The sequence below is a fragment of the Polyodon spathula genome, chromosome 2 (genome assembly GCF_017654505.1).
Source record: "Polyodon spathula isolate WHYD16114869_AA chromosome 2, ASM1765450v1, whole genome shotgun sequence".
NCBI classification, from domain to species: domain Eukaryota; kingdom Metazoa; phylum Chordata; class Actinopteri; order Acipenseriformes; family Polyodontidae; genus Polyodon; species Polyodon spathula.
This window is the reverse complement of record NC_054535.1, coordinates 105,489,503-105,516,104: the sequence shown is the minus strand read 5'-3', so window position 1 is coordinate 105,516,104 and position 26,602 is coordinate 105,489,503. Positions and strand designations below refer to the sequence as shown.

The 26,602-nt window shown below is 42.4% G+C and overlaps 1 protein-coding gene across 2 annotated transcripts in view; it reads left to right on the top strand.

Moving 5' to 3' along the window:
- Window positions 1-3: 3 nt before the first annotated feature.
- Window positions 4-26,602, top strand: part of msh3 (mutS homolog 3 (E. coli)) — a 73,326-nt gene continuing 46,727 nt past the window's right edge. The window contains exons 1-9 of one of the 2 annotated variants that reach the window (XM_041238148.1): window positions 4-498; window positions 1,573-1,696; window positions 2,872-3,095; window positions 3,712-3,924; window positions 4,464-4,580; window positions 5,017-5,134; window positions 6,883-7,031; window positions 9,634-9,800; window positions 20,018-20,133. In XM_041238148.1, coding sequence (XP_041094082.1) covers window positions 334-498; window positions 1,573-1,696; window positions 2,872-3,095; window positions 3,712-3,924; window positions 4,464-4,580; window positions 5,017-5,134; window positions 6,883-7,031; window positions 9,634-9,800; window positions 20,018-20,133 — 1,393 coding nt within the window. In that variant the 5' untranslated portion in view covers window positions 4-333. Of the gene's footprint in view, window positions 499-1,572; window positions 1,697-2,871; window positions 3,096-3,708; window positions 3,925-4,463; window positions 4,581-5,016; window positions 5,135-6,882; window positions 7,032-9,633; window positions 9,801-20,017; window positions 20,134-26,602 lie in introns of both variants that reach the window. The other variant, XM_041238147.1, reaches the window with a different exon arrangement.

The window sequence follows — 26,602 nt, the reverse complement described above, 5'->3', positions numbered from 1 at the left end:
GAGGTGAAGTGAGGCCGCCAGCAGCAGCAATACTTAACAGATACCCAAACAGTATTTTTTTCCGTTTAAAATTGGATCAACTGTTAGCATTAAAGTAAATGAAAGTTGCAACAGAACAACATGGTATTATTGCGTAGCACTTTCCCAGCGTTGATTTAATTTGTGTCTGTGTCTTTAAATCCATATAGTTCGGTTTTGGGCGGGCTAAGAAAACGTCATTAACGCGCCAATGTTTCTGTAATGCCTCCATGCTAGTGTCTGTTGAAAGCATCGTTCAGTTCATGTCCTCATTTACCTTCTGGAATAAGCGTGCATCCATTTATTATATGTATCATGCCAAAAGCACACACAAGCAAGAGTCCTGGCAAACAGGCCGCTATCAGTAAATTCTTTAAGCCGGTTAATAATAATAATAAAGTTACAAGCAGTGCGGTTTCTTCAACCGGCAATGGAATGAACTCAAAACCAACATCGTTATTAACACAGTCCGGGGACAAGGTAAGATCAATGGCGATACCGGATACGATTGCCAGGTAAAACTTTGGGGTTTCAGGGTAGAATGTTTCCAGTCAATGGAATGCCACAATGTATTAGTTTTGTGCATGTTGGGTTATCCCAGATGCATATTCTCCTGCACACATAGTGAAGGTAAGCAGCGTGTTGTTCTATAGTATAAGTTTGAATGAGACCGCTGTTTCAGGAGCTGATGAAATTGCGTTTGTTTTTCTCTTTGCGCGACCACAGTTAACTTTCCATGCATTTCCTTTGTAGTTATCTGATTGCTCATAGTGCTGCATGTTGGTAACTGTGCTAATCTTTTAACGCTGTGCTTCTCTTCAGTTTAACTGTACGATCCACTTCCAGTGCGAAAAAAGCCATTTTAAGAGTTGAGGTGCAACTTATTGTACTGCTGCAAAACCCTAATAGAATAGTTTCTTTATCAACAGCCGCACACACCATTCGGATTTCATTCGCAGTTTGCACTGTACACATTTTAGAGAACCACAAAATTGCATGTATGTTGCATACTTTCTCATTTTGATGTGTGTTAACTATATACAATATTCCCTTTCATGTATGTACATGTATAAACAAGCATGTATTAAATGAACATTATGTGACGTGTAGCACACGCTTTAGTGTGTGTGGCTGCCCCTAGCATATCTGGTTAATTAGCTATGGACATTTAGCAACTGTGACATTCAGTACTGTGTAAAGCTGGATCAAGTAGGTTTGCAGGCTGAAGAAGATGACTGGTCACATTTTAATAGTGTTTTATATAGTATTTCAGGGATAGGAATAAGACTCCCATTCCACAGCAGGTTGATCCAATCCAGGTTTTACTATGAGTTCATTAAGACACACCTGAGCTTGTTAGCTGTACACTGTGGCTTATCATGCTCATAGTAAAAGCGAATGTTCTTTTATATGTGAGACTGCAAATTACTGACGTTACCCATGAAAATGTCTAACTACTGATGACATACATTGCTTCCATCTTCCCTGACAGAATTAAAGGTGCAGATCTTTAATAGGCCTGCAATGAATGAAATATGTCTTTTTGCCCTCCAGAAACTGGGATCAGGAAGAAAAAAGAAACACTCTTTAGAAAACGAACCTAGCAAAAAACGGACAAAGTTGTCACAAGCTCAGGGTGATGAAGACTGTATTTCAGTGCAGAATAAAGGGGTTAAAGGTAAGTAGCTGGTCACAGCATCCCCTCGTTCAGGTTTTTATCTCCTGCGTGAGACAAATATCCCCTGAGATGGAGAGAGAGAAGAGTTCAGAATGGTTCAACTTGAATAAAATGATGTATGAGTCAGTGATGGTAATAAAACTCCTTTTGCATAGTGGGTTCGCCCATTCCAGGTTTTACTACAAGTTTGATTAGCCCCAGTGTATGGGTAACAAGCGCAGGGGTGTTTTATTAAACTCATAGTAAAACTAGGAATAGATCAAGCTGCTATGAAATGGGAGTCTTATTTCCATTCCTGTACTGTATGAGCATTCCCCTGCACAAGTTACTGGATATATTAGAATCTAGGTTGCAACAGGGTTACTAAACTGATCGTACAAATTTGGAGAAAGAGAAATGGTCCTCCTTCAAATAAAAAAGCTTGGTTGAAGACCAACTCTGTAAAAAGGCTGCCTTACCAGTAAGGCTTCTTTTTTACAATAATGATTTATTCTATAAATGACAGTAAATGGTGTACACTGTCTAGCCCAAGAGTCCTGGGTGGGCCATTCCACGCCAGGTTTAACAGGTAAAATGATATCATGAACTACTTCAGGGTCTGGGTGGTTGAATTGACTCAATTAATCTCTAGTACAGGGTTGGAAGAAAGGGAACCAGTGTTGGGTTGGGCCATCTTCTCCTTGTTCATAGCCTTAACCTGTATTAGCATAGACTCCACAAGGTGCTGGAAGATGCCTCGAGGGATGGCAGATCGTTAATATCAAATGCCGTTGCTGCAGAGAGGTAGGCAGGGGATAGAGATAACGAATGCACCTTTCAAATGAACCCCAAACATGCACAGTGGAATTGTGGTGGCCAGTCTCTGCCATGCTCCTCAGACCCTTTGTGCAGAGGTCTGGCACTGCAGGTGGGTGCAGATTTGTATAGAAAGTTGCTATCACCATCAGGGTATACGTGTAGCATTGTTGGGTGGACTTGGTCCCTAACAAGGCTTAAATAAATACAGCATTCATACAGCATTCATTCAGCCCATCAGAGTAATCTTACGGGACCCAGGGTATACCAGAGAGAAGGTGTCCCACACCAGGGCCAGTGTAGACTGGTCCTAATAAAGTGGTCAGGCAGCGTACATGTGACGTGCACACCTTGTGATATGTTTGATTTCTTTCATACAGATGAGCCCATGGAGTTCTCCCGAGCCAGCATCTCCTCGTCCACGCTGGGCAGGCTGAAGAGCTTCAGCAGCAGCAGCAGCAGCAGTGTGAAGGAGGGTCTGTCAGGCAGGGAGAGAGGGTCTGTGAACCAGAGCGACAGCAGCTTGAGCGAGTCGCTGAACAGCAGCATCACAGCAGAGGGCTCCTTTGAAGAAATGGGAACGGAGTCCAAAACTAAAAAGCAGGTATTGCACAGAGCATCACATTCCTGTAGGAGTGGATTGCAATGGGCTAAATAGTGAATTATGAGTGTAACACTTCTCATTAGTGTAACAGCATTCTTAATACCTGATTGCTTTGCTGTTGATTTTTTTACTGGACTTTCACTGGGTGATTATAGTTGAAGGGTGGCTGCGTTCAGGTTCTCCACCATGTAAATCATTGAAATAGAGCTCAAGATTTTTTAAGATCTCAGATAGCTAATGTTGATTCCAAGTAGGCTTTGAGTAAATTCGATAGAATTGTGAATGTTGGCATTCCTATAAGTTTCAAATTAAAACTGCTGAGATAAATGGACATTAGAAATGAAGTGGAGACAGACTCAGGACAGAGGGTAGGACAGTCTCTTCTTTACACAGAGTGGTGAGGGTATGGAATGGGTTACCCAGCCATGTAGTTAATACTGAACCATTGCGCTCCTTTAAGATCCAGTTGGAATTCTTCAACGTTTTGTGGTTTACCAGCTACTAGGAACCGGACGAGCACCAATGTCCTTGTTTGAATATCGTTTGTTCTCATCTCTCGGATTGTATTTACTGGAGCAGTTTTCACAAGAGCTTGTTTTTCTTACTCTCCCAGCAGCACGGGCCGAGCTTCCATCTGAGCCAGTTTGCCTCTGGAAAGGGCAGGGTGTCCAGGGAGAGCAGTGCGGACAGCAGCACACCCAACCGAAGAACCAAGAGCATCTACACCCCCCTGGAGCTGCAGGTCCTGGAGATCAAGGAGAAGCACAAGGACGTCCTGCTGTGTGTCGAGTGCGGCTACAAGTACAGGTTCTTTGGGGAAGATGCTGAGGTAAGATTGCTGTGGGTCTCTACTCGGATATACACTGTTGTCTGTTTAATGTTGAGAAACAGCTAACAAACAACTTAGGCACACTTTAATAGTATATCTAGTAACTGTTAACCTGTTCCCTTACTATACTCAGCACTCAAAGAACAATACATTAGTAAGAAATAACATGGGTCAAAATTTATATATATATTATATATATATATATATATATATATATATATATATATATATATATATATATATATTACACACACAATTTATATTTATTTGTTTTTAAAACATCTTTTCATATAGAAAGAACAAAGTTACTACTTTTTTTTTTTTTTTACATTTTGTGTATTTGATTGTGTAATATATCTGTACTGATTTTCAGTGTCATTATGTTAAAAACATAACATGGACTTCAGTGACTCTGAAATACATCTAAGGTGTGTGTGTATGTCTGTGGGCTTTACTTTTTGTGGGGCTTAGCGGGGGAACACGTATATTTTGAAAATACAATTGTGCCTGTTTGATTTGATCTTGTCCCCCCCTTGCAGATTGCATCCCGAGAACTGAACATTTACTGCTACCTCGACCACAGCTTCATGACGGCGAGCATCCCCACTCACAGACTGTTTGTGCACGTCCGCCGCTTGGTTTCCAAGGGACACAAGGTCAGCTCTTCCAAACACTACCCTGCTGTATCCCCTGGGCCAGCTTCTCCCCAAAACTGATTAAAGACACATTTCAAATAAATAGCAAAATATAAAGACCTTGACTGTGTTTGTGTGCTTCAGACAAATCTGCAAGACCCAAGAAGTGCAATTGTAACATATTTACTAGAATCTTTTGTAATACCAGCTTTTAAAACGAACATACGTGTTTGTGAAACCACATTAGTTTCAGAACTGCACATTTGAGACCTAAATAGTGAATGGAATTGCAGGACAGGCAGGGTTTATGAAAGTATTGTGTTCGCTACAACCACTTCAGCGGTCAGCTTTAATAGTCTACAGTGTGCCATTCCGCGTGGAAGGCAGTACTGCCCTGCTCTTGTGTTCTTCTGGGTAGAGTTATTCTGACGAGTGTGCTTGTGGTGTTGTTCTCCAGGTAGGAGTGGTCAAGCAGACCGAGACGACAGCGCTGAAAGCTGTAGGAGGAAACAAGAGCTCCCTCTTCACAAGGGAACTGACTGCCCTCTACACCAAGTCCACTCTGGTGGGGGAAGGTATCCTTTCACAACTTCAGTTATATAGAGCGCCCCTTCATGCTGTGGCACTCCAAAACTGCATGAATAAATTCATTTGATATACGCATTTGAGTATAAGTGACAGTTTTTTAAAATTGTTTTAATCACTGTACAGTGATTGTGCAAGACGTGGATTATTTAAGAAAGTTTACAAACGAGAGGAAGCCATTCGGCCCATCTTGCTCGTTTGGTTGTTAGTATTTTATTGATCCCAGAATCTCATCAAGCAGCTTCTTGAAGGATCCCAGGGAGTCAGCTTCAACAACATTACTGGGGAGTTGATTCCAGACCCTCACAATTCTCTGTGTAAAAAAGTGCCTGCTATTTTCTGTTCTGAATGCCCCTTTGTCTAATCTCCATTTGTGACCCCTGGTCCTTGTTTCTTTTTTCAGGTCAAAAAAGTCCCTTGGGTCGACATTGTCATACCTTTTAGAATTTTGAATGCTTGAATTAGGTTGCCGCGTAGTCTTCTTTGTTCAAGACTGAACAGATTCAATTCTTTTAGCCTGTCTGCATATGACATGCCTTTTAAACCCGGAATAATTCTGGTTGCTCTTCTTTGCACTCTTTCTAGAGCAGCAATATCTTTTTTTATAGCGAGGTGACCAGAACTGAACACAATATTCAAGATGAGTTCTTACTAGTGCATTGTACAGTTTTAACATTACTTCCCTTGATTTAAATTCAACACTTTTCACAATGTATCCGAGCATCTTGTTAGCCTTTTTTATAGCTTCCCCATATTGTCTAGATGAAGACATTTCTGAGTCAACAAAAACTCCTAGGTCTTTTTCATAGATTCCTTCTCCAATTTCAGTATCTCCCATATATTTGTAATGTACATTTTTATTTCCTGCGTGCAGTACCTTACACTTTTCTCTATTAAATGTCATTTGCCATGTGTCTGCCCAGTTCTGAATCTTGTTTAGATCATTTTGAATGACCTTTGCTGCTGCAACAGTGTTTGCCACTCCTCCTATTTTTATGTCGTCTGCAAATTTAACAAGTTTGCTTACTATACCAGAATCTAAATCATTAATGTAGATTAGGAATAGCAGAGGACCTAATACTGATCCCTGTGGTACACCACTGGTTACCACACTCCATTCTGAGGTTTTTCCTCTAATCAGTACTTTCTGTTTTCTACATGTTAACTACCGCTAAAATAAGCAGATGTTACCGTCCGTCCAGGATTCCCTGGAACTGTAAAATGCACAAAAATATTTATCCGTCGCGATCCCGGTCGAGTACAGGTTGCTTATGGTCCAAGCTCTTTTCGCCTGTTAATTACTGTTAGGTTTGCGCCAATAACTCTTTAACTAAGAAGGTTACAGGTACATGTCTGGATACGCCTCGTTGGAAAGCCTCAAGCCTTCTCTTTCGAACTGAGCCCCACAAGCAGGGCTGTCTCTTACAATGCCTGAATAAAAATATTTTAAGGGCCAGGTCGCTGGCGGGATTTTTAATGTGGGGCGGACCCTAAAGAGTTAAATCCACCCCTTCATGCTCGTTCAGTGATTTTTGTTTAGGTTCCTCATTCAAAAAATGGGGACTCTTATGTACTGATTGTGTCCGTCACCCTGTCTGTCATATGAGAAGTGCCCTGATTTGACCACACTTTAATCTGCTATCCTAGCCTCTATAGACGTGTCTCTATAGTATTCTTTTCACACAAGACATGTGCTGTGTAGGGTGTTTTCCTATGATTTCCCTTAATGACACATCAGATGTGAACCCGCTGCTGAAGCTGGGTGACTTGGAGGAAGCCGAGGATGTGGTTGTGGAAGACGCCCCCAATAACTACCTGCTGTGCATCTGCGAGACCTGGGGGAGCAGCAAGGACAGGAAGAGACAGGAACTCACCATCGGCATGGTGGTAAGGGAGGCATACTGTAGCACAAAGCCACTCTCAGACAATCAGAACGGCACAATTCACAACATATTGCAGTACATGTTATTTTGCCAAACGTGATCTTCTGTGGGATAGTAGACTGAAAATTTGAAAGGTACCAGATCAACAGAGACAGACAGCCAGAGAGAGAGAGAGGGGGGTTTTCTTTTAGATGCAGGTAGACATCCAGGTTTATTTATTGTATTTCAGCACATCAGCTGTTGCTTGGGTACCAACAATTGTAGGTCCTAGCATGGTATCTCTTCACATGATACAGAATCGAAATTTCAAAACGCACAACAGTGTGAACTAACCTTGAACCCCTGAACTCTCAATAATTCCTGCTGCTTATGACTAAGGATCATGAAGCCACGCTGGTACTGTTGTTTTGAGTGGAGTTATCCTCTCTACACTCCTGGAGTGGTCTGTGGTTTAGAGTGCAGTTATCTTTTGACTAGTTTACAGGTTGCAGCGTCAAAATACTTAATGCAGATTGAATCACTGTACAGACAGTTTATTAGTGCCACCACCAGGTGGCAGTGTGGTGCCTAACATTGAAAAAAAAAAAAGTCCAATTATGTTTTGAGTGTGGGAGTATTAAACTCAATTCATAAGCCAGATAAATTGTCAGTAACATACAACTCCCACTATGGCTGTTAGCTGAAAACAAGCTAAATGATGACAAAGCTGATGACCATAAAATACACTGAACAAAAATATAAATGCAACATGTAAAGTGTTGGTCCCATGTTTCATGAGCTGAAATAAAATCCCAGAAATTTTCCATACGCACAAAAAGCTTATTTCTCTCAAATTTTGTGCACAAATTTGTTTATATCCCTGTTAGTGGGCATTTCTCCTTTGCCAAGATAATCCATCTACCTGACAGGTGTGGCATATCAAGAAGCTGATTAAACAGCATGATCATTACACAGGTGCACCTTGTGCTGGGGACAATAAAAGGCCATTCTAAAATGTGCAGTTTTGTCACACAACTCAATGCCACAGATGTCTTAAGTTTTGAGGGAGCGTGCAATTGGCTTGCTGACTGCAGGAATGTCGACCAGAGCAGTTGCCAGAGAATTGAATGTTCACTTCTCTACCATAAGTCGCCTCCAACGTCGTTTTAGAGAATTTGACAGTACGTCCAACCGGCCTCACAACCGCAGACCACATGTAACCACGCCAGCCCAGGACCTCCACATCCAGCTTCTTCACCTGCGGGATTGTCTGAGACCAGCCACCTGGACAGCTGATGAAACTATGGGTTTGCACAACCGAAGAATTTCTGCACAAATTGCCAAAAACCATCTCGGGAAAGCTCATCAGCGTGCTCGTGGTCCTCACCAGGGTCTTGACCTGACTGCAGTTCGGCGTCGTAACCGACTTCAGTTGGCAAATGCTCACCTTCGACGGCCACTGGCGTGCTGGAGAAATGTGCTCTTCATGGATGAATCCCGGTTTCAACTGTACCGGGCAGATGACAAATGGTGTGTATGGCGTCGTGTGGGCGAGCAGTTTGCTGATATCAACATTGTGAACAGAGTGCCCCATGGTGGCGGTGGGGTTACGGTATGGGTAGGCATAAGCTACGGACAACGAACACAATTGCATTTTATCGATGGCAATTTGAATGCACAGAGATACCATGACGAGATCCTGAGGCCCGTTGTCGTGCCATTCATCCGCCTCCATGACCTCATGTTTCAGCATGATAATGCACGGCCCCATGTCACAAGGATTGGTACACAATTCCTGGAAGCTGAAAATGTCCCAGTTCTTCCATGGCCTGCATACTCACCAGACATGTCTCCCATTGAGCATGTTTGGGATGCTCTGGATCGACGTGTACAACAGCATGTTCCAGTTCCCCGCAATATCCAGCAGCTTTGCACAGCCATTGAAGAGGAGTGGGACAACATTCCACAGGCCACAATCAACAGCCTGATCAACTCTATGCGAAGGAGATGTGTCATGCTACATGAGGCAAGTGGTGGTCACACCAGATACTGACTGGTTTTCTGATCCACGCCCCTACCTTTTTTTTTTTTTTTTTTTTTTAAGGTATCTGTGACCAACAGATGCTTATCTGTGTTTCCAGTCATGTGAAATCCATAGATTAGGGCCAAATGAATTTATTTCAATTGACTGATTTCCTTATATAAAATCTTTGAAATTGTTGCATGTTGCGTGTATATTTTTGTTCTGTGTAAATGTGTGTGTAGAATTAGCATGGAAATGTGAATCCTAGTTTGATAAGATATTCTCTAGATTTATGCAAAAATGTAAGTGTGTGTAACAGGATGACGTGTGTGGTGACGTCAGACCTGGAAGAACCACTCAGTACTGCCAGGTGAAATGTGATGCTGATTGCCTTTGTTTTTCAGTGATGTCAGTTTGTTGTGTTGCAAGTCCTGGTTTAATGTTCTGCATTTGAGGATTTCCAATGTTAAATACAAAGCTGTAATCCTGACCATGGCCATGGCACTTCGTTTTGAATCCGCAGCTGGTAACCTGATGAGCACTGCTGGACTGAATGGCCTCCTCTGGTTGGTAAATGTTCTTCTGTTGTGTGTGTGTGTGACAGGCGGTGCAGCCCAGCACTGGGGACGTGGTGTTCGACTGCTTCCAGGACTCGAGTTCACGCTCGGAGCTGGAAGGCCGTGTCCTACGAGTGCAGCCTGTGGAGCTCCTGCTCCCCTCGGAGCTCTCTGAAGAGACTGAGAGGCTGCTCCGCAGCATCGTCTCCATGAGGTACGTACCATACCTGCTCCCCTCGGAGCTCTCTGAAGAGACTGAGAGGCTGCTCCCCTTGGAGCTCTCTGAAGAGACCGAGAGGCTGCTCCCCTCGGAGCTCTCTGAAGAGACCGAGAGGCTGCTCCCCTCGGAGCTCTCTGAAGAGACCGAGAGGCTGCTCCCCTCGGAGCTCTCTGAAGAGACTGAGAGGCTGTTTGATCCATTACTGGTTTTACTATGAGTTTAATAAGACACACCTGAGCTTGTTGTTCATACTAATCAAGCTTGTATTAAAAACTGGAATGGGTGAAACTGCTATGCAATAGGAGTCTTAATTATATCCCTGCATACCTGCCAGTGCAGCTGAAAGTGTATTTTCAATTCGAACTCTGACCGAGTAAGATTTGATCTTTATGGATTTGAGATTTAGTGCCGCTTCCTTGGCCTGTGTACAGAAACAGGGTTCCTTTGTGTCTGCCTCTGCAATGTCCACGAGGGATACATGAGGACTATAAGAAAGGATGAGACACTGTGATTCCAGTTTCCAACAATAAGAGGATTCTGAATCATTCAGTATGCGCAGCTACGGAAGAAAAGCTTTGTAAAATCTCTCTCTCTCTCTCTCTCTCTCTCTCTCTCTCTCTCTCTCTCTCTCTCTCTCTCTCTCTCTCTCTCTCTATCTATATATATATATATATATATATATATATATATATATATATATATATATATATATATATATATATATATATATTTTTTTTTTTTTTCACTCACAGGAGTGATCACACTCAAGCATGTTCTTTCCAAGTTGTTTAAATGAATGCTTTCCTGTGCTGTCCAATTCTTTTCACTGTGCTTTATTACACCTTGCTATGCTTTTACTATGGGACACTTAGAAAGGGGAATGCTCTTCAGTGAATGCCATGCCAGTATGATTTTGAAGAGAGAAAAAAAAAAGATCAGTGGAAACAATACCTGCTGCCTACAGTAGGTGGCAGTAGTTGACCGCTGACACCACACAGTATTCAGGCCTGTTGCTTTTCCTCAGTTTAGCTGAGGTCTCTTCAGTTCTTTAGTTGATATTTATAGACAAAAAGCATTACTTTGATTACAGAAATTGAAAAGCAAACCCAAGCTGCCAGGGCCACAGAAAACAGGATGACCCAGTTGCAATAGGTTAGAAATGCCATTGCTGCCAGCATTTGTTTTTAAATGGGTATTTAATGTTGTTGATTTGGGAGATAGCTTTCTGTAAAGGCTCTGATACCACCATCTGTATTTCATGATTTCTTATACGGGTCGGGCTGTAGGTTTTATTTTACTCCCATTCGGTCTGGTTAAGCTTGGTGCGTGCGTGCGTTCGTGTGTGTGTGTGTGCCTGTGTGTGTGTGTGTGTGTGTGCCTGTATGTCTGCGTGTGTGCCTGTGCGTTTGTGCGGGCCTTACTTGATTCTTATTCTTCACTCCTCGTCTTCTCACTTAAAAAGAACATTTCATCTGGAGCACTTTGTTTCTTTTTGGTTGCTTCTTTAATGGATGAAAGTTTTGAACTATATAGTAAGACTGTTGCAGTCTGGTTTATTACAAAATAAACATTATTCTTGTCACCGTCGTTGTTGTTGTTAATAATAATAGTTTGTGAACGGATGTATTTTACAATCTATTATACAAGGTAATGGCACATGTTTTATTTTGTAACGTCTCAGATGCTTAGTAAATGGGGAGTGAAGAATAAGAATCAAGTAAGGCACGCACAAACGCACACGCACACATACACACACACGCACACACAGGCACACACACATACATTGCTATGCACAATACGTTTTCCAGTCCTGCTTCACCCTCTTCTCTCCACTCAGAGGTGCTGAAGTAATTGCCACTCGACCGTACAGCAGGCTCTTTCATGTCCAAACTGCTGCAGTACAGTATGTTGCACAAGGCAGGGGGTTCATAGGAAGACCAGTGCACAAGTGAGCTTTGCAGAGTAGTACCCAAAATAACACAGCTCCAGCTTTGCTCTTTAACCTTGTGAATTGGTGCTCTTGAAAGGTGAAGGAGAACGAGTCGGGCCACCTCAGTCCTGACCCAGACTCACAGTTCCCTGTTCCATATACAGCAGTTTAGCATCAACTAGAATGTTAGAGTTGAGGTATAATAAAACAGAACAAAAAAAAAAAAAAAAAAAAAAAAAAAAAAAAAAATTCATCATGTACATCATGTAATCAAAGAAACTACAAAATGATATTGCAAAAGTCTACCGGAAGCCATGATAGTAGTACAGTATATTGGAGAAGTTTCAGTCTTGTTTTTGTTAGTTGTGAATGATCTGCTGATAAGTTCTGACTCGGGCTTTCCATCAGTATTAATTCTTCTTGATCTCAGTGCTTCCTTTGATACTGTAGACCATTCCATCCTACTCGATCATCTTTAAAGCACAGTGGGACTGTCTGGCCTTGTCCTGTCCTGGTTCAAGTCTTATCTTTCTGATAGGTTTCAGTTTGTCTCTATTGGGGAGGTAAAGTCAGCATTATCGGAAGCTGTGTGTGGTGTTCCACACGGCTCCATTCTTGGTCCCTTGCTGTTTATATTATATATGCTACTGTTAGGTGACTTTATCCACAGACATGGAGTGAATTTCCATTGCTATGCTGATGATTCCTGGCCATATTTGTCCCTAAAACCAGGAATTTCTTCTGCCTGGGTGTTATTAGCTACTTGCCTTACAGACATCAAGCATTGGATGTCACATAATTTTCCTATGTTGAATTCAGATAAAACAGAGGTTATACTAGTGGGCTCACAGAACCAATTAAAAGGAAATGTGGGATTACATAAGCTTAACCCTTGCAGTCTCTCATCAAAACTTAAACTAGAAATTAAGAGGGGTCATCTTTGATCCTGACCTCTTGTATTAGGGAAGTTACTAAAGTACCTTTTTACCTTTTGAGAAATATACCCAAACTTAGACAAATTATTTCCATATCTGATGCAGAGAGACTAATGCATGCCTTTGTTTCATCTAGAATTAATTATTGTAATGCACTTTTTTCTGGTGTCCCAACATGTGTGGTATCCCGCTTGCAGCTTGTTCAGAATACTGCTGCTAGAATTCTGACTAAAACCAGGAAAAGTGAACATATCACCCCTGTTTTGGCCTCTTTACACTGGCTCCCTGTGCAGTATAGAATTGATTTTAAGATTTTGCTGTTAACTTACAAGGCCCTGAGTGGATTAGCACCTTGTTATTTGCAGGAGTTACTGACCCCGTGTCTTCCAAACCACACTCTGAGATCACAGGATGCGAGGCTGCTGGTTATTCCGAGGGTCAACAAAAGCAACACGGGAGGAGGGAGGGCTTTTTCTTGTAGAGCTCCTAAATTATGGAATGCGCTGCCTTCATTGGTCAGGGAAGCTGGGATCGTTACAAATTTCAAGTCAAGACTAAAAACGCACTTTTATAAAATGGCTTTTTTTTTTTAAATCTTAGTGGGTTTTAATGTAACTTTAAAGTTGCTGCTTTTGTATTGTGTATACTGTTATTTAAATGGGCTGACTGTGGCAGTTATATGTGTGACATGCTATACAAATGCATTATGGTTTGTTCTTTTTTTTTTCTGCTATGTACTGTACAGTGCTTTGCGATACGTTTGTATAAAAAGTGCTATATAAATGCAATAAATAAAAAAATGTTAGATTTCAAATGGCACTTTTTCAATTCAGTTTTTCGTTAAGTATATGGAAAACTACAAAGCAGGATGACTATGAAGCAATAATGCAACAGCACCGTTATTGGGAGGTTGTTAGGATTGTTCGTGGTCAAGGTGTGTAGGGATTGGTCGTCCTCATTCTCCGCTGTGTCCCAGCGCTCCTCTTCATTTCTCCTGTTAGTGAGCTGTGCACCTGTGATCTGAAATCTACTCCTGTTATCCAATACCTATGCGTAGAATAAATCCAAAAATTGTACGACAACTGGAGATTGCTATCCCATGGTCCTTCCCTCAGTTTACAATTGAGTACCAATCGGTGGCTTTTCATTGTAAACTGGCATTTAAAACACTCCATGCGGAAGTTTTGTCGTTGTTTGGTACTCGGTTGTAAACATGAGGGTAGGACAGTGTTTCTTGTCTTGAAATCAACACATTAGTGAATGGATTTATTGAATACCGTGCATATAAATGCTTCTTAAAGGCAGTTCCTTGCACGAGTCCGAGTTTGTGCATGCCCCTAGGGGTTTATTTGGATGTTTTTCCGGTTCAGCCGTGGTGTCAAGTGCTCCCTTGCCCTCACTTCAGAAGTCTTTGAAGAGTGTGTTTGCTCCCTTCCTAACAGAGGCTTTTGTTGCTCGGTAATTCACTTTTTTAGTTGTCTAGGTAGCGAGTGCTGATGAGGCTGTGAATAGCTATTTGTTCTGTTTTCTATAGAAAGCAGGAAATGAAAAATGCATGTGTGCTTTGTCTCTCCAAGGCCAGGGCGGCACAAAAGAGGCATGACGCTTTTCTATTTTCAACCAGCTCGCAAACTGCAAGCAATTAGCACAGTTTTGCACGTGTACAAAAATATACTCAATCAAACCGTTAACGTTATGGTATTTTGATTTACTTTTTGCTGTAAATATCATTTTTTGAACACTCAGAAAACATTTAAACTTTAAACTATTGACACATTTCAGTGTCAAGAAAAAGTAACTCCCCATGACCTATATCTTCCGTAATCGCTTGTAAATATATAGACAGTGAGACACCGCTGTATACCCCAGATTCAGATGCTCTTAATAACTAGTGCAAAAGAATGCCAAGTTTCATCACAATAGGATGAGTGGTTCTCTCTCGCTCATATACAGAGAGAGAGAGAGAGATTTATATATATATATATATTTGTGATGGATTGCCCTCCAGTCACAGTCTCCAGTTTTCCTTCTTCAAATAAACGCTTTACACCCAGGATGCCAAGAAACGCTGTAGCGTGTGTTTTTATTGTTTACAAAAAAGAAAAATAAACAAAACAAAACCTAACCCGTTCTCGGGCCCTAACTAAACAAACGTTTCCCTAAATAATAACAAGGCAGGCTTGGCCTGTTACCTTGTCATGAAAACCAAATCATAATCCAAATACCTTTCCAATAGTTCAACCAGCTTACACTCCAACTCTCTTTGCAATTTCTGTCAGTTGGTGTTCTGCTGCAGGTGAGTCGACACTTATGACCAAATCAGATGTACAAGAATTGTCTGAAATCTGACATTTTGACAGGCTGAGAGTATCATGATTTATAATTGTGAAAATAGGTTCTTTTCCTGGCTTTAATACAGTGTGTAGACTGTTGTTAAAAACTGTGTGCTATGTTAGACTAGACAACAGTGGGCAGCTTCACTGTAACTTATCAGGGTTGGAAATAAGACTCCCATTGCATAGCAGTTTGATCCATTCCTGGTTTTACTGTGAGTAAGACACACTTGATCTTGTTACCTATACACTGGCTAATCAAGCTCATAGTAAAACCTGGAATGGGGGGAAACGTCTTTGTTTTATTTATATCCCTGTAGTGTTTGCATCTTCAGACTGGATCCAGAAGCAATTTTGTTTGGTCATGAGCATTTTTGGACATTTTTTATATTTTAAAAAATGGATTGTCTCTACCCTCCTGAAACGGCTGTTGATTTTAACACAGACAGGCGCCCCAGTGCGAGTGCTGTTGATTTTAATACAGACAGGCGCCCCAGTGCGAGTGCTGTTGATTTTAATACAGACAGGCGCCCCAGTAGTGCTGTTGATTTTAATACAGACAGGCGCCCCAGTGCGAGTGCTGTTGATTTTAATACAGACAGGCGCCCCAGTGCGAGTGCTGTTGATTTTAATACAGACAGGCGCCCCAGTGCGAGTGCTGTTGATTTTAATACAGACAGGCGCCCCAGTGCGAGTGCTGTTGATTTTAATACAGACAGGCGCCCCAGTGCGAGTGCTGTTGTTTTAGGACTTGAATGGAAGGAGGCACTCTTCTGTTTCCATGAGCTGGCAGGTCTGGTGTGTTCCACATACGGTTTAGTCAGTGCAGACACTGTGTGAACACCAGGGCCCTGTACTCATAAGAGCCCTGTCTGCAACGCATGGGCGACCTGAATTTGCAAAGGCAGATAATCATGTGTGATACAATACTATCTCCACCAACGGTATAATTGGGATCATTGTAATTGAACACTGCATAATTGCCTAAACAGGCGATTCTGATTGCCTCGAACAGACTGGTCACATTGTGGCAGAAGCAGAGCCCATCTTGACGGGTGAAGAAGCTGGAAAAAGGTTGGAGACGCTTCCTCTGATCTGCGACTTGCACACTTTCATCCAACAAGTTCCACTGCTTGAGCCTAGACGTCAAAAGCTCGACGTTGGACTTGGTGAGACCAAGATCTCTAATCAAGTCGTTGAGGTCTTTTTGGTTGGGGTAGTAAGGGTTTCTCTCCTCAGCTCCACCTCTGAAATTGTCATCTGGATCTACAATGTCTTCCTCGCTCTCTGACTTGCTGCTCTCTTCTAAAGACGGCTGCTCTCTCTCCGGAGGAGTGGGTACGGGGAGCTCATGGCAGTGTGGCACCGGGACGATGGATGAAGGAAGGTCTGGATACGTGATAGCAGGTGCTTTCTTGCCAGTCTGACGTTTGGAAGGGTCCACCATGCAGAAGTAGCAGTTGCTTGAGTGGTCAGTGGGTTCCTGCCAAATTCTTGGGATAGCGAACTTCATGGCTCTCTTTTCCCCTCTGTACCATCCTACAAAAATACATTTATTTCACCCATGACGAATGTGTAAGAGATTCTCGCAACATTTCATATATGATATATTTTTTCAATAACATTGAAAATTGTAAAACATTTTAAAATTAAAAACTTTTACAATTTTAACAATTAATACATTTTTTTTACATAAAATTCTGAGCAACAATTGTCCATCTTACCTTCCAGAGTTTTTTTGCAGTGCTCGCAGGTGAAATGAAGTGCCCAGAGTTTGTCTTGATCCCCGACAGGCATGCCGAAATATGCCTTGTAGGCCTCACACATCTTAGCAGATGCTTCCACGGAGTACTTTTTCGCTCGTCTTGATAAATTGGCCGCAGACATAGCAAATTGCGACTGCCGGATGCTTGCAGCCTCTTGATGCCATCTCAGAAAAATGCAGATATGTATCCACTTAGGCAGCTGGAACTAAACTGAACTGGTGGGCTTAAGGCCCCTGTATTTATACTACTATTTATATTACTGGAAAGTTCTAGAAAGTTCTAGAAGTTACTCCAAGTTTACTCAGCACTGAATCTATCTGGAGTGTTCTGGAAAATAGGTAAATTTCAAAATATCACTGTCCTGGTTACAAAAGCAAAGTTTGTGGGGAATAAAAGCCATTTTCTATACTTTTGAGGCTTAAGCTATTAGGAAATAACACTTACTACCCAGGAACCAAAAAAAATTAAAAAATCTGTTACACGGTGTAATTAAACGGTGCAATTAACAAAATCGCAGTATAAATTTAATAGCAGAGGTGTTACTGGCAGCGTGGTGTGAGATTGGGACACTGCGTGCCTGTCAGCTGGAGTGTTTCGTGTAAATTATCACTGTGTTCATTGTACTCGGTTTTGTAAGTTGCAGAAGGCTCTCCAGGGCTTGCCACGCGAAGCGCCTTTGCCGGATGTGCCACTCGGGAGCCCCATCCACGATAAAGCTGTTCTATTGTCCCTTATGAAAGTGTACCATGATGTTTTTGCAGTGGTACCATGCTTTTTTCCCCCCATGGCTATACTATGCATTTACCATAGTTTACTATGTTTATTAATATGCTTTGCATTACCTCGCTTTACAATGCTTCCCTACGTTTTACAATGCTTTCACTGTTCTTTTACACTTTGCTACACTTTTACTGTGGTGCTTCACTTCATATTGTATTTCATACATTTTTTAAATGTTTTGTAAAATATTGTACATGTTTTGTAGCTTTTCTTTAAACCTCATAGGTGAGCTAAAGTGTTCGCATAGCAACTGCTATGTTGTTGCTATGCTGCCTTTTAATTAAAGCTGCAGCTACTGCATATGCCACTTGTGAAGACTCCTTGCTTCACTTGTGAAGACTCCTTGCTTCACTTGTGGCTCCCTTGGTTCATTCCTGAAGGGTTTATTAATATCAGAGTAACAGGAATGTTACTCACTGAGAAACATTTTAGTGTGCTGTCTTAAAATGGGGCTTGTTAGGTACAGTAAAACCTGTGTTACCTGAACTATGATTTCACAAACACTTGTGTTCTCCAAACAGCTCCCCTCAGAAATCTGTCCTGTTGTGTGCAACACTATGCTGCCCAGTGTCCATTAAAGATGGGTGGATCATTAACCAAAAATAGAGGAAACACCACCTCAATATTTGGTCCAGTTCAACGGGAATCGCCCAAACACTCTGGTTTCTCTGTGATGAAATTGGACACTGGTACTCTCCAGCCCTGTGCATTCAACAGTAATAGTGGACAATGCCTTTGTCATGTTTCACTCCATTTCAGCCTCAGTTGGACCGGCTACCTGCTTTTTCTTGTTGGAATGTCATGAACCAATAACCTGTAAGAAAGAAGGGACCTACACAGCGGTCAGGCAAACAAGCCTGGTCTACACATAGTTAAATGAGCACCATCTAACAAGGGGAATTGCATTCAGTTTATAATGATGGCTCTCTTGCTGTTGGAAACCAGAGCCCGTATCGAGGGGGCACCCAGATAAAGGGTTGGTTTTCAAAGCAGCAGGCCCTAGCGTTTCGTTAAGAACATGCCACCCCCTGTGGAATCAGTGAGGCAGTGCACTGTCGTTATGAAGGAGTCTTGATGGCTGCAGCCTTGACTGTAAACCCCTTGCTGCACAATGAGAGTGTATCCATGTACACTCCATTTAGATAGGCAGAGCGTTGGTGGCACTGGCAGAGCTGATGTTGTTAGAATAGAATAATGGAGTTTGTTCACTCCTGGCACTTACGGTTCTCCAGCTCAATCAGATTGAGAGAAAAAAGATAGCACTGTCTAAACTGAGGGTTAGAACCCACTGGCTTTTATTTATTTGTTAAAGTGGTTGTCATGGACAAGACAAAATACACTCCAGTGGCTTATAGACTGGGAGAGCCCCTTGAGGGGGTCAGAAATATTCACAGATAAAATATTTGTAACCAGATTTAAAGCGATAGGGTCAGAAATATTCATGGATAAAATATTTGTAACCAGATTTAAAGCGATATGAAATGTATTTTGAGGATTGTAAATATGCATGTGTATTTATTAAGAGTAACACAATTCCTGGCTACATTTCTATTGCAACCATCCAGTTTTGGTAAGAAAAATATAAGCAGAAAATCGGTCTTCCTGTATCACACATGTTAATGTTACAAAATGAATAGCAAAACACCTTGAGAATCCTTTAGAGGATTTGAAATCTATAACATGGTTGATTTGTAAAATTTGATGGGTGTTTTGCCTCTTTAAAAAAGTAGGAGCCAACTCAAGACTGCAGTAAAATCTTTGAAAGTGCAGTCCATTATTCAAAAGAGACTGCATTTCCGCATGATGCCGCCACTTCAACTTCTTAAAAGGTAAAGACATTTTCTACTCTTTGAATTGCTGACAGGTTACAGCCAGCAGTTTGTTTGAATCAATCAAGGGGTTGTTTTCATTGGCATCCAAGTTGTTTTGTGAAAGGAATTGCAGAGGCTGGTTACAAATGGGACAGGACCTGGGAGCTAAAAAATGGGATCTGCTGACGAGAGCTCTTCCTGCTTGTGCCTGCTCCCTGCCATTGTGCGAAGCAGGGCTGGAGGTGCTGCTGTCATCTCTGTCATCTTGGTAACAGTGGAACTATCACAATGCAGACACGTCCTTGCAAATGGAGAAATGTCTGAATGCAGCCAGACTAAATGAAGCTCCCGTGGCAACGTCACATTGAATTACTGCTGTGCTTAAGATATTTAACTGTCAGATATGAACGGTTGGAGAGAGCTAGATTTCTGCACTGTTATTTTTATTGACCGTGTTCCCCTCCATCCCCAACTGCTTAAGTAATGCTTCTGTCTTTCTATTGGACTTGAAGTGCAAAGCAAATGTGATGTCATCAGCCTTCCACTCTCAACTCTGTGCCACAAGAAACAGAAGCTTAATAAAGTCCAAGTTCTGTTTGTTTGTAAACTTTGTGCCTCAGCAGCTCACGTGTTCTCTGTGTGTGATCCCTTTACAGCATGCAAGATGATGAGGGGATCCGTATCGAGAGGATGGAGAGCTCACACTTTGGGTACAGCAATGCGTTGAAGATTGTCTCTGACTTCTACACCTTCACCGCCCCTGGTGAGGCAGGTAAAACACACGGGAAGAAACAGAAATAAAAACGCCAACGACTGTAGAAGACTGCCTTTTAATGAAGATGGATTCATTGCGCTGGTGCTAATAAATAAGAGTTTTAATTTAGATTTGTAAAGGCAGCGGCAGTTTGAATTAAAATTAAATATTAAAAGTTTTCAGGGAAGGTCATTTCATTGAAAAACCATCACGTTCATTTCCTGACGAACCTTTAAATGGCTGATCCCACTCTGCAGCCTTAGGGGAATCGGGGGACTTCTGGTAATGAGTGAAGACGTTTAATTAGTTTTTTCCACTTGTCCTAATGGAGATGGGGCCTTGTTTGGGAGGCCCTGTTTTACAGAATCCCAGTCTGCTGTGGCTTGTGGCTGTAATTCGTGACACTACTGCACTGTGAGTTCACATCGTCTGATTTGTTAACGTGCAAATCGGGATAATTGTGCTAATTCACTGATTTACAAATAACTGGACATTTTAATCTTCTCTAAACAATAAATAGTGGGCTCTATGTTTTAAAGATGTAAACTGCAGCCGGTCCTAATACCCCTATACCCCCTCCCCTCACCCCCCCCTTCTCTGCTGTGATGCTGCTGAGATTGCCCCTCTTGGGTGCAGCAATGCCTGTAAACCAGGGTATTGATTGCCCCTCTTAGGTGCAGCAATGCCTGTAAACCAGGGTATTGATTCCCCTCTTGAGTGCAGCAGTGCCTGTAAACCAGGGTATTGATTGCCCTTCTCGGGTGCAGCAGTGCCAGTAAACCAGGATATTGATTGCCCCTCTCGGGTGCAGCAGTGCCTGTAAACCAGGGTATTGATTCCCCTCTTGAGTGCAGCAGTGCCTGTAAACCAGGGTATTGATTGCCCTTCTCGGGTGCAGCAGTGCCAGTAAACCAGGATATTGATTGCCCCTCTCGGGTGCAGCAGTGCCTGTAAACCAGGGTATTGATTGCCCCTCTTGGGTGCAGCAGTGCCTGTAAACCAGGGTATTGATTGCCCCTCTTGGGTGCAGCAGGGCCTGTAAACCAGGGTATTGATTTCCCCTCTTTGGTGCAGCAGGGCTTGTAAACCAGGGTATTGTGGTTATTCTGTGGGCAATGGTATATGATACTCCGTAGTACAAAGGAAGATACAACTTGAAACCCTGCACAGGTCCAGATCAATGCCTTTATATGTGACCTAAAGCCCTGACACAGATCTGTCGACACTGAATGCAAGGAGTGGGAGATCTTTATTTCCCTAGGTAGAATGTGGTCTTGCTCTGGTTTGGGATGCTGCTAAACCGCTTTATGATTGACCAGTGCTTTCACCAAATGAAATATGGATAATAATCAAGCATGGTAATCAGTCCTTTATAGTTCATTCACACTCAAGTTGAATTTGCCGCATGCTTGTTCTATTGTGTATTGGCAGGAATGCGTTTTTTAATTTGATCTGTAAAACCAAATAAAACGTGCAGAGGAACCATCTCCTTGACAGTTTTCTTAGATTCAGCTTGAGATACAAGGTATCGTTTCAGACTCCCGCTGCACAGCCATTTGAGCCGTTTCAGGGTTTCTTGTGAGCCTTCATTGCAAGTTACCTGTACAGAAGATGCATACTAATGATCTAGAAGGTTATTTATTTAATAATTGTATACAGGATGATTCATTCATATTTCACAACCTTGTTGTTTTGTATTGTTTTCAGTTCTACTTAAACGTTGACATTATTGAACGACCCTCTAGTGGCCCAACGGTGTGTTGCAGGGCGCCTGTCAGACATTTTTTCTTTGTATTTCATACTCCACTTACCCTCCAGTTTTTGCAGTTCAGAATTGGAATTAGCAATATTCTGTGAAAATAGGCTTCTCAAATTATAATTGGCATTGCGAATTGTGTGAATTATGAATCGTGCTGTATGGCACTAATTCCAGTTGCAGCTGTATCATTAGGCATCTCTGGAGCACAGCACGGGGCAACAGTGCAAAGGGGGCAGCGGCTCTGCGTTTAGCATGAAACACGTTGGCCACGGTTACAGGGCCTCTCGTTGTGAAGTGTGGGGAGGTTCCTGTGCTGCGTTTCTGCTCTAATGAGCTCATGACAGCACAGTGAAGGTTCAGCTGGAAGTCAGCCAGGCCACATTCATTTGATGAGGTCAAAAATAAAAACAACAACCACCTCATGCCACAAACTGTTGTTTTTTAAATGTAACCATTTTCTACATTATTTCACAGGTAAACATTGTAAAGAAGCGAAGTATGGTAAAGCATATTATTAAACATGGAAAACCAGGGTGAGCTATGGTGACAGCTTAGTATAGCCATGGTGAAATCTGCAAAATTTACCGTTCACATTTACTGTGGATAACTGCAGGAAATATAGAAATGACTCCTCACTGAGCCACTCTCTCCCACAGATGGCTTGTACCAGCATTTTATATGGCCAGTGAGTAATCTTACTGTTTGGACAGCTTTGGTTAGGCTTTGCGGTGAGATTCTGTTTGTACAGTATCTATCTTACCTCAGAATATTGCTTTTTTAAAGTATTTCTGTGCTTTTTGCATTGTTTATTATCCTCCGCAGGTGACTGAAATGCAGGCGGTTTTATTTATGTCACACTTCATGTATTTCCATATATCGGAGACCTGGGGCCTGTTTCGTGAAAGTCCTGCGATTGCAATGTGGTTACGGTGAGCTTGTGAGATCGCTGAGGTCGTGACTGCGTGCGTTTCATAAAGCACTTTGCAAGTGCTGTCGCTTGCAATCCTTCTTTAGTGATCTGCGCTTAAAAAACAAAAAAACAAAAACAAACTTGTAACTCGGTAATCCACTTTAAAGCACAGTGACCGATTAGGTAATTACAAAATGGCAGGGTGCAAAGGAAAACAAATTGTTCTAAGTTATATAAATGGTTGGCCAACACAAATCTGTTCAATTTGGCAAGTTGTCTGGAAGTTTAACTAACGAAGACAAAAAAAAAGTGTCAGATAATCAGGGATGCAGTAAATGCTCTCGGGGTGGAGCAGAGAACGGTTCCTGAAATAAGAGAAATTGATAGAGCTAGCAAGGAGAACTAAATTAAAAGAAGGGCGATGAGAAAGACCTCAAATGAAGAGGAAAAGTATTGCACTCCAAAGCCGTGTAACTCCAGGGCAGTGACACCACATGGTATTTGGAAAGGCTGAGTAAAGGTTTGCTTTTGAAATCAAGCATTTGGCTGAGAGGGTATAATTAAAGTAGCTGTTGCTGGTATCGAGAGAGGATTGGAAAAAGCAAAAAAAAACCAAAACATCTACAGTAAGCAATAATGAAAAGAAATAGTTATTATTATTATTATTATTATTATTATTATTATTATTATTATTATTATTATTGTCTTACCAACTGTCTCCCAATATCTCATCACCAGGATCTCCACTAGCAAAGCTATCGGCAATGTCACAATTTGCCCAAATGAAACTGCTGTTTGTACACCCAGGGTATCAGATAGCAGCTTCTAACACAGACGGCTTGAATAGTAACAGAATTAAAACCTTTCCTGTATATACAGGTGCTCATTCACAGCAGGGCACACAATTGCTATTTGAGATTCATCTATGGCAAATTTCTTGATCTCACGCATTACAAAATGCAGCATATGTACATTTCAAATATCTTTGGTTAGGCTAAATAATAAAATTAATTTAGGTTTGTTTCTGTTTCAAAAAATACCACCCTAAGATTAGTTGTCTCGCTTCTTGGCAATCGGTACTTTTGTGTATGCATCATGAGAATTTGACGGCCCCTCAATACTCTTCCTTCGGCTTTTTCTACCATGTAGACGACGAGCTAGCAGTGTGAGCGCCATTGTCTGTTTTAATAGGCTCTGTGATGAAAATTGCTGCTTGCGACGGCTGCTGTCTGGCTATTGCAGCACTGCGAAAGTTGTATGAAACCCAATGTTTTGTTTGCGAGTTGTCGCAAATCGCTTTTATGAATCGGGCCCCTGGTTATCAGCTTGTCATTAAACTTGGTATTAACCCATTGAACGCCATTGTCCTCATAGAGGACAGACGTCTGTCACTTTTTGGAGCATTTAACTGGCATCGACCTGTTGTTTAAATCTTCTAACTATATTATTATGGTAACTCACTCTAGTTTTATTAACCGCAAAAGGGAAGTCTAAGTGTAATGTATCAAATGACAGAAATACAGCTTGTGATTTTTTTAAAGAAAAGTGGATTTGAATCTTAATGGGTTAACGTTCTAAGTATATTGTGGGGTATGAGGCAGTGTCTGTCTGTCTGTCCAAACACCCACCCAACTCTATCTCGCGCTTCCGTTTTTGCAGATGTCTATAGAATTCCCTACACACTGTTGATGTACCATGTGGTCATCATGTTGTTCATATTGTAGTGGCTCTGATTTAGAGTTCTCAGCCATGGAGCCGCGGCAGGGTGTGTGCGTCACTGACAGGCTTGTTTATTCCGACTGTGTGCTGCCTGTTACATTCTGGACTGTCGTGGATAAATGAGGCCCCTCATTCTGTGAGGTTGTTAAGCACACTGCAGCCTTGAATGTCAAGTTTAAAATATGTTTCTTTAGCAGTTAGAAGTAGAAGATACTCTGAGCATTGAAGAGTTTTGTTTACCAGGCTTCTGACTTCTATTACAGACCTCAGTGTTCCTGTTGCTTTGGCTGTCTGTGTTTTTGAGAGCTGTCGAAATGAATATTACTGAATAATACGGCCGTGGGCTGGCTGTGACAATTGTGACATTAGCGAGTGGTACTGAAGACCACGTCTCCTTCTGTTCATCTTTGCTGCAGATGGAACAGCCATTTAGTGCCTCTTTTTATCCACAACTTGTACTTGTATTCAGGGCTAAAGAACATTGAAGAGAAACTATTGGCAAGAACAAGGTGCATTTCAAGGGCTATGTGCAGTGGAATTTTGCCTGTTAGCATAGAATACTCCCTAATGTATGCTGGACTTCAGCCTTCTTAGGCTTAATACATAGTCAGTAGAAACTAAAAATCAATCCTTTGTTTTATTGGCAACCAGAGACCGGAGAACCAGGGGACTTGGTACGAGTCAATACACGAGTCCTGCATAATTGGGATTGGTATCTGCTGTAGTGTCTTTGTTTTTTTTTTTTTACTAAGTCATAACATAGCTCTGTATAGGGCACAACATTTCATATCTGCTGCACTTAATGAAGTACATATTAAATGAGAATAAAAATATCATAATGTATCTTTGCCATTACACAGTAGAAGCTCTTAAATTAACATCTAGAGTTATTTATTTTAGGCTTTGTAACATTAGCGTTTTGTTTTCTGCTTGGAAGTTCACTGATGGCCGTTGTTTTGTGAATATGACCCATGCTACCTTGTGGTGTTTCTACCCTCATGATCCAGGGGATTCATCTTGAGACCCTTTATCGCAAGCTTCACTCTAGTGTTGTTGGGACAAACAGAAATCCAGGTGTAGCTCCGGAGCAAGAACCAGCAAGCTTGGTACTTGTATTGTAGCTTAACACTGCACAACCCCCGCCGCACAACCCCCGCCGCCGCACACCCCCGGCGCACAACCCCCGCCGCACAACCCCGCCGCACAACCTGAGGCCGCACAATCCCGCCGCGTACCTCCGCCGCACACTCCGGCGCACAACTCCGCCGCATTACCTCCTCCGTCTTGAGATTACCACCCGCGCACGTTAACCCGCCCCGTACCCCCGCCGCACAACTCCGCCGCACAACTCTGCTGCATTACCTCCGCCGCACAACTCCGCCGCACAACTGCTGCATTACCTCCGCCGCACAACTCCGCCGCACAACTCCGCCGCATTACCTCCGCCGCACAACTCCGCCGCACAACTCTGCTGCATTACCTCCGCCGCACAACTCCGCCGCACAACTCTGCTGCATTACCTCCGCCGCACAACTCCGCCGCATAACCCTTGCCGCACAACCCCTGCCGCACAACCCCGCGCAGAACCCCGCCGCACAACTCTGCCGCACAACCCCGCCGCACAACCCTGCCGCACTACCCCGCCTCACAACTCCGCCGCACAACTCCGCCGCACAACTCCGCTGCATTACCCCCGCCGCGCAACTCTGCCGCGCAACTCTGCCGCGCAACTCTGCCGCGCAACTCCGTCGCACAACCCCCGCTGCACAACTCTGCCGCATAACCCCCTCTGCACAACTCCGCCGCACAACCCCTGCCGCACAACCCCGCCGCATTACCCCCGCTGCACAACCGGTGATTATGATAGGTAATAAATTAGGAATAAGAGCAAATGTCATGGAATAATAAACCGATCAGAAATTAAATATTATGCAGATTCAGAGGGCATAAATTATTCCTTTTTAAGCAGTGTTTTATAAAAGCGATGTGATTTAAAATGTTATACAACTGACAGAAAAAAAAAATGCAGAGGTTTTCTGCTTGTAGAAATACACTCTCATCCAAATGCCTGATTTCTAAAGTAAACCTTTACTCAGCCC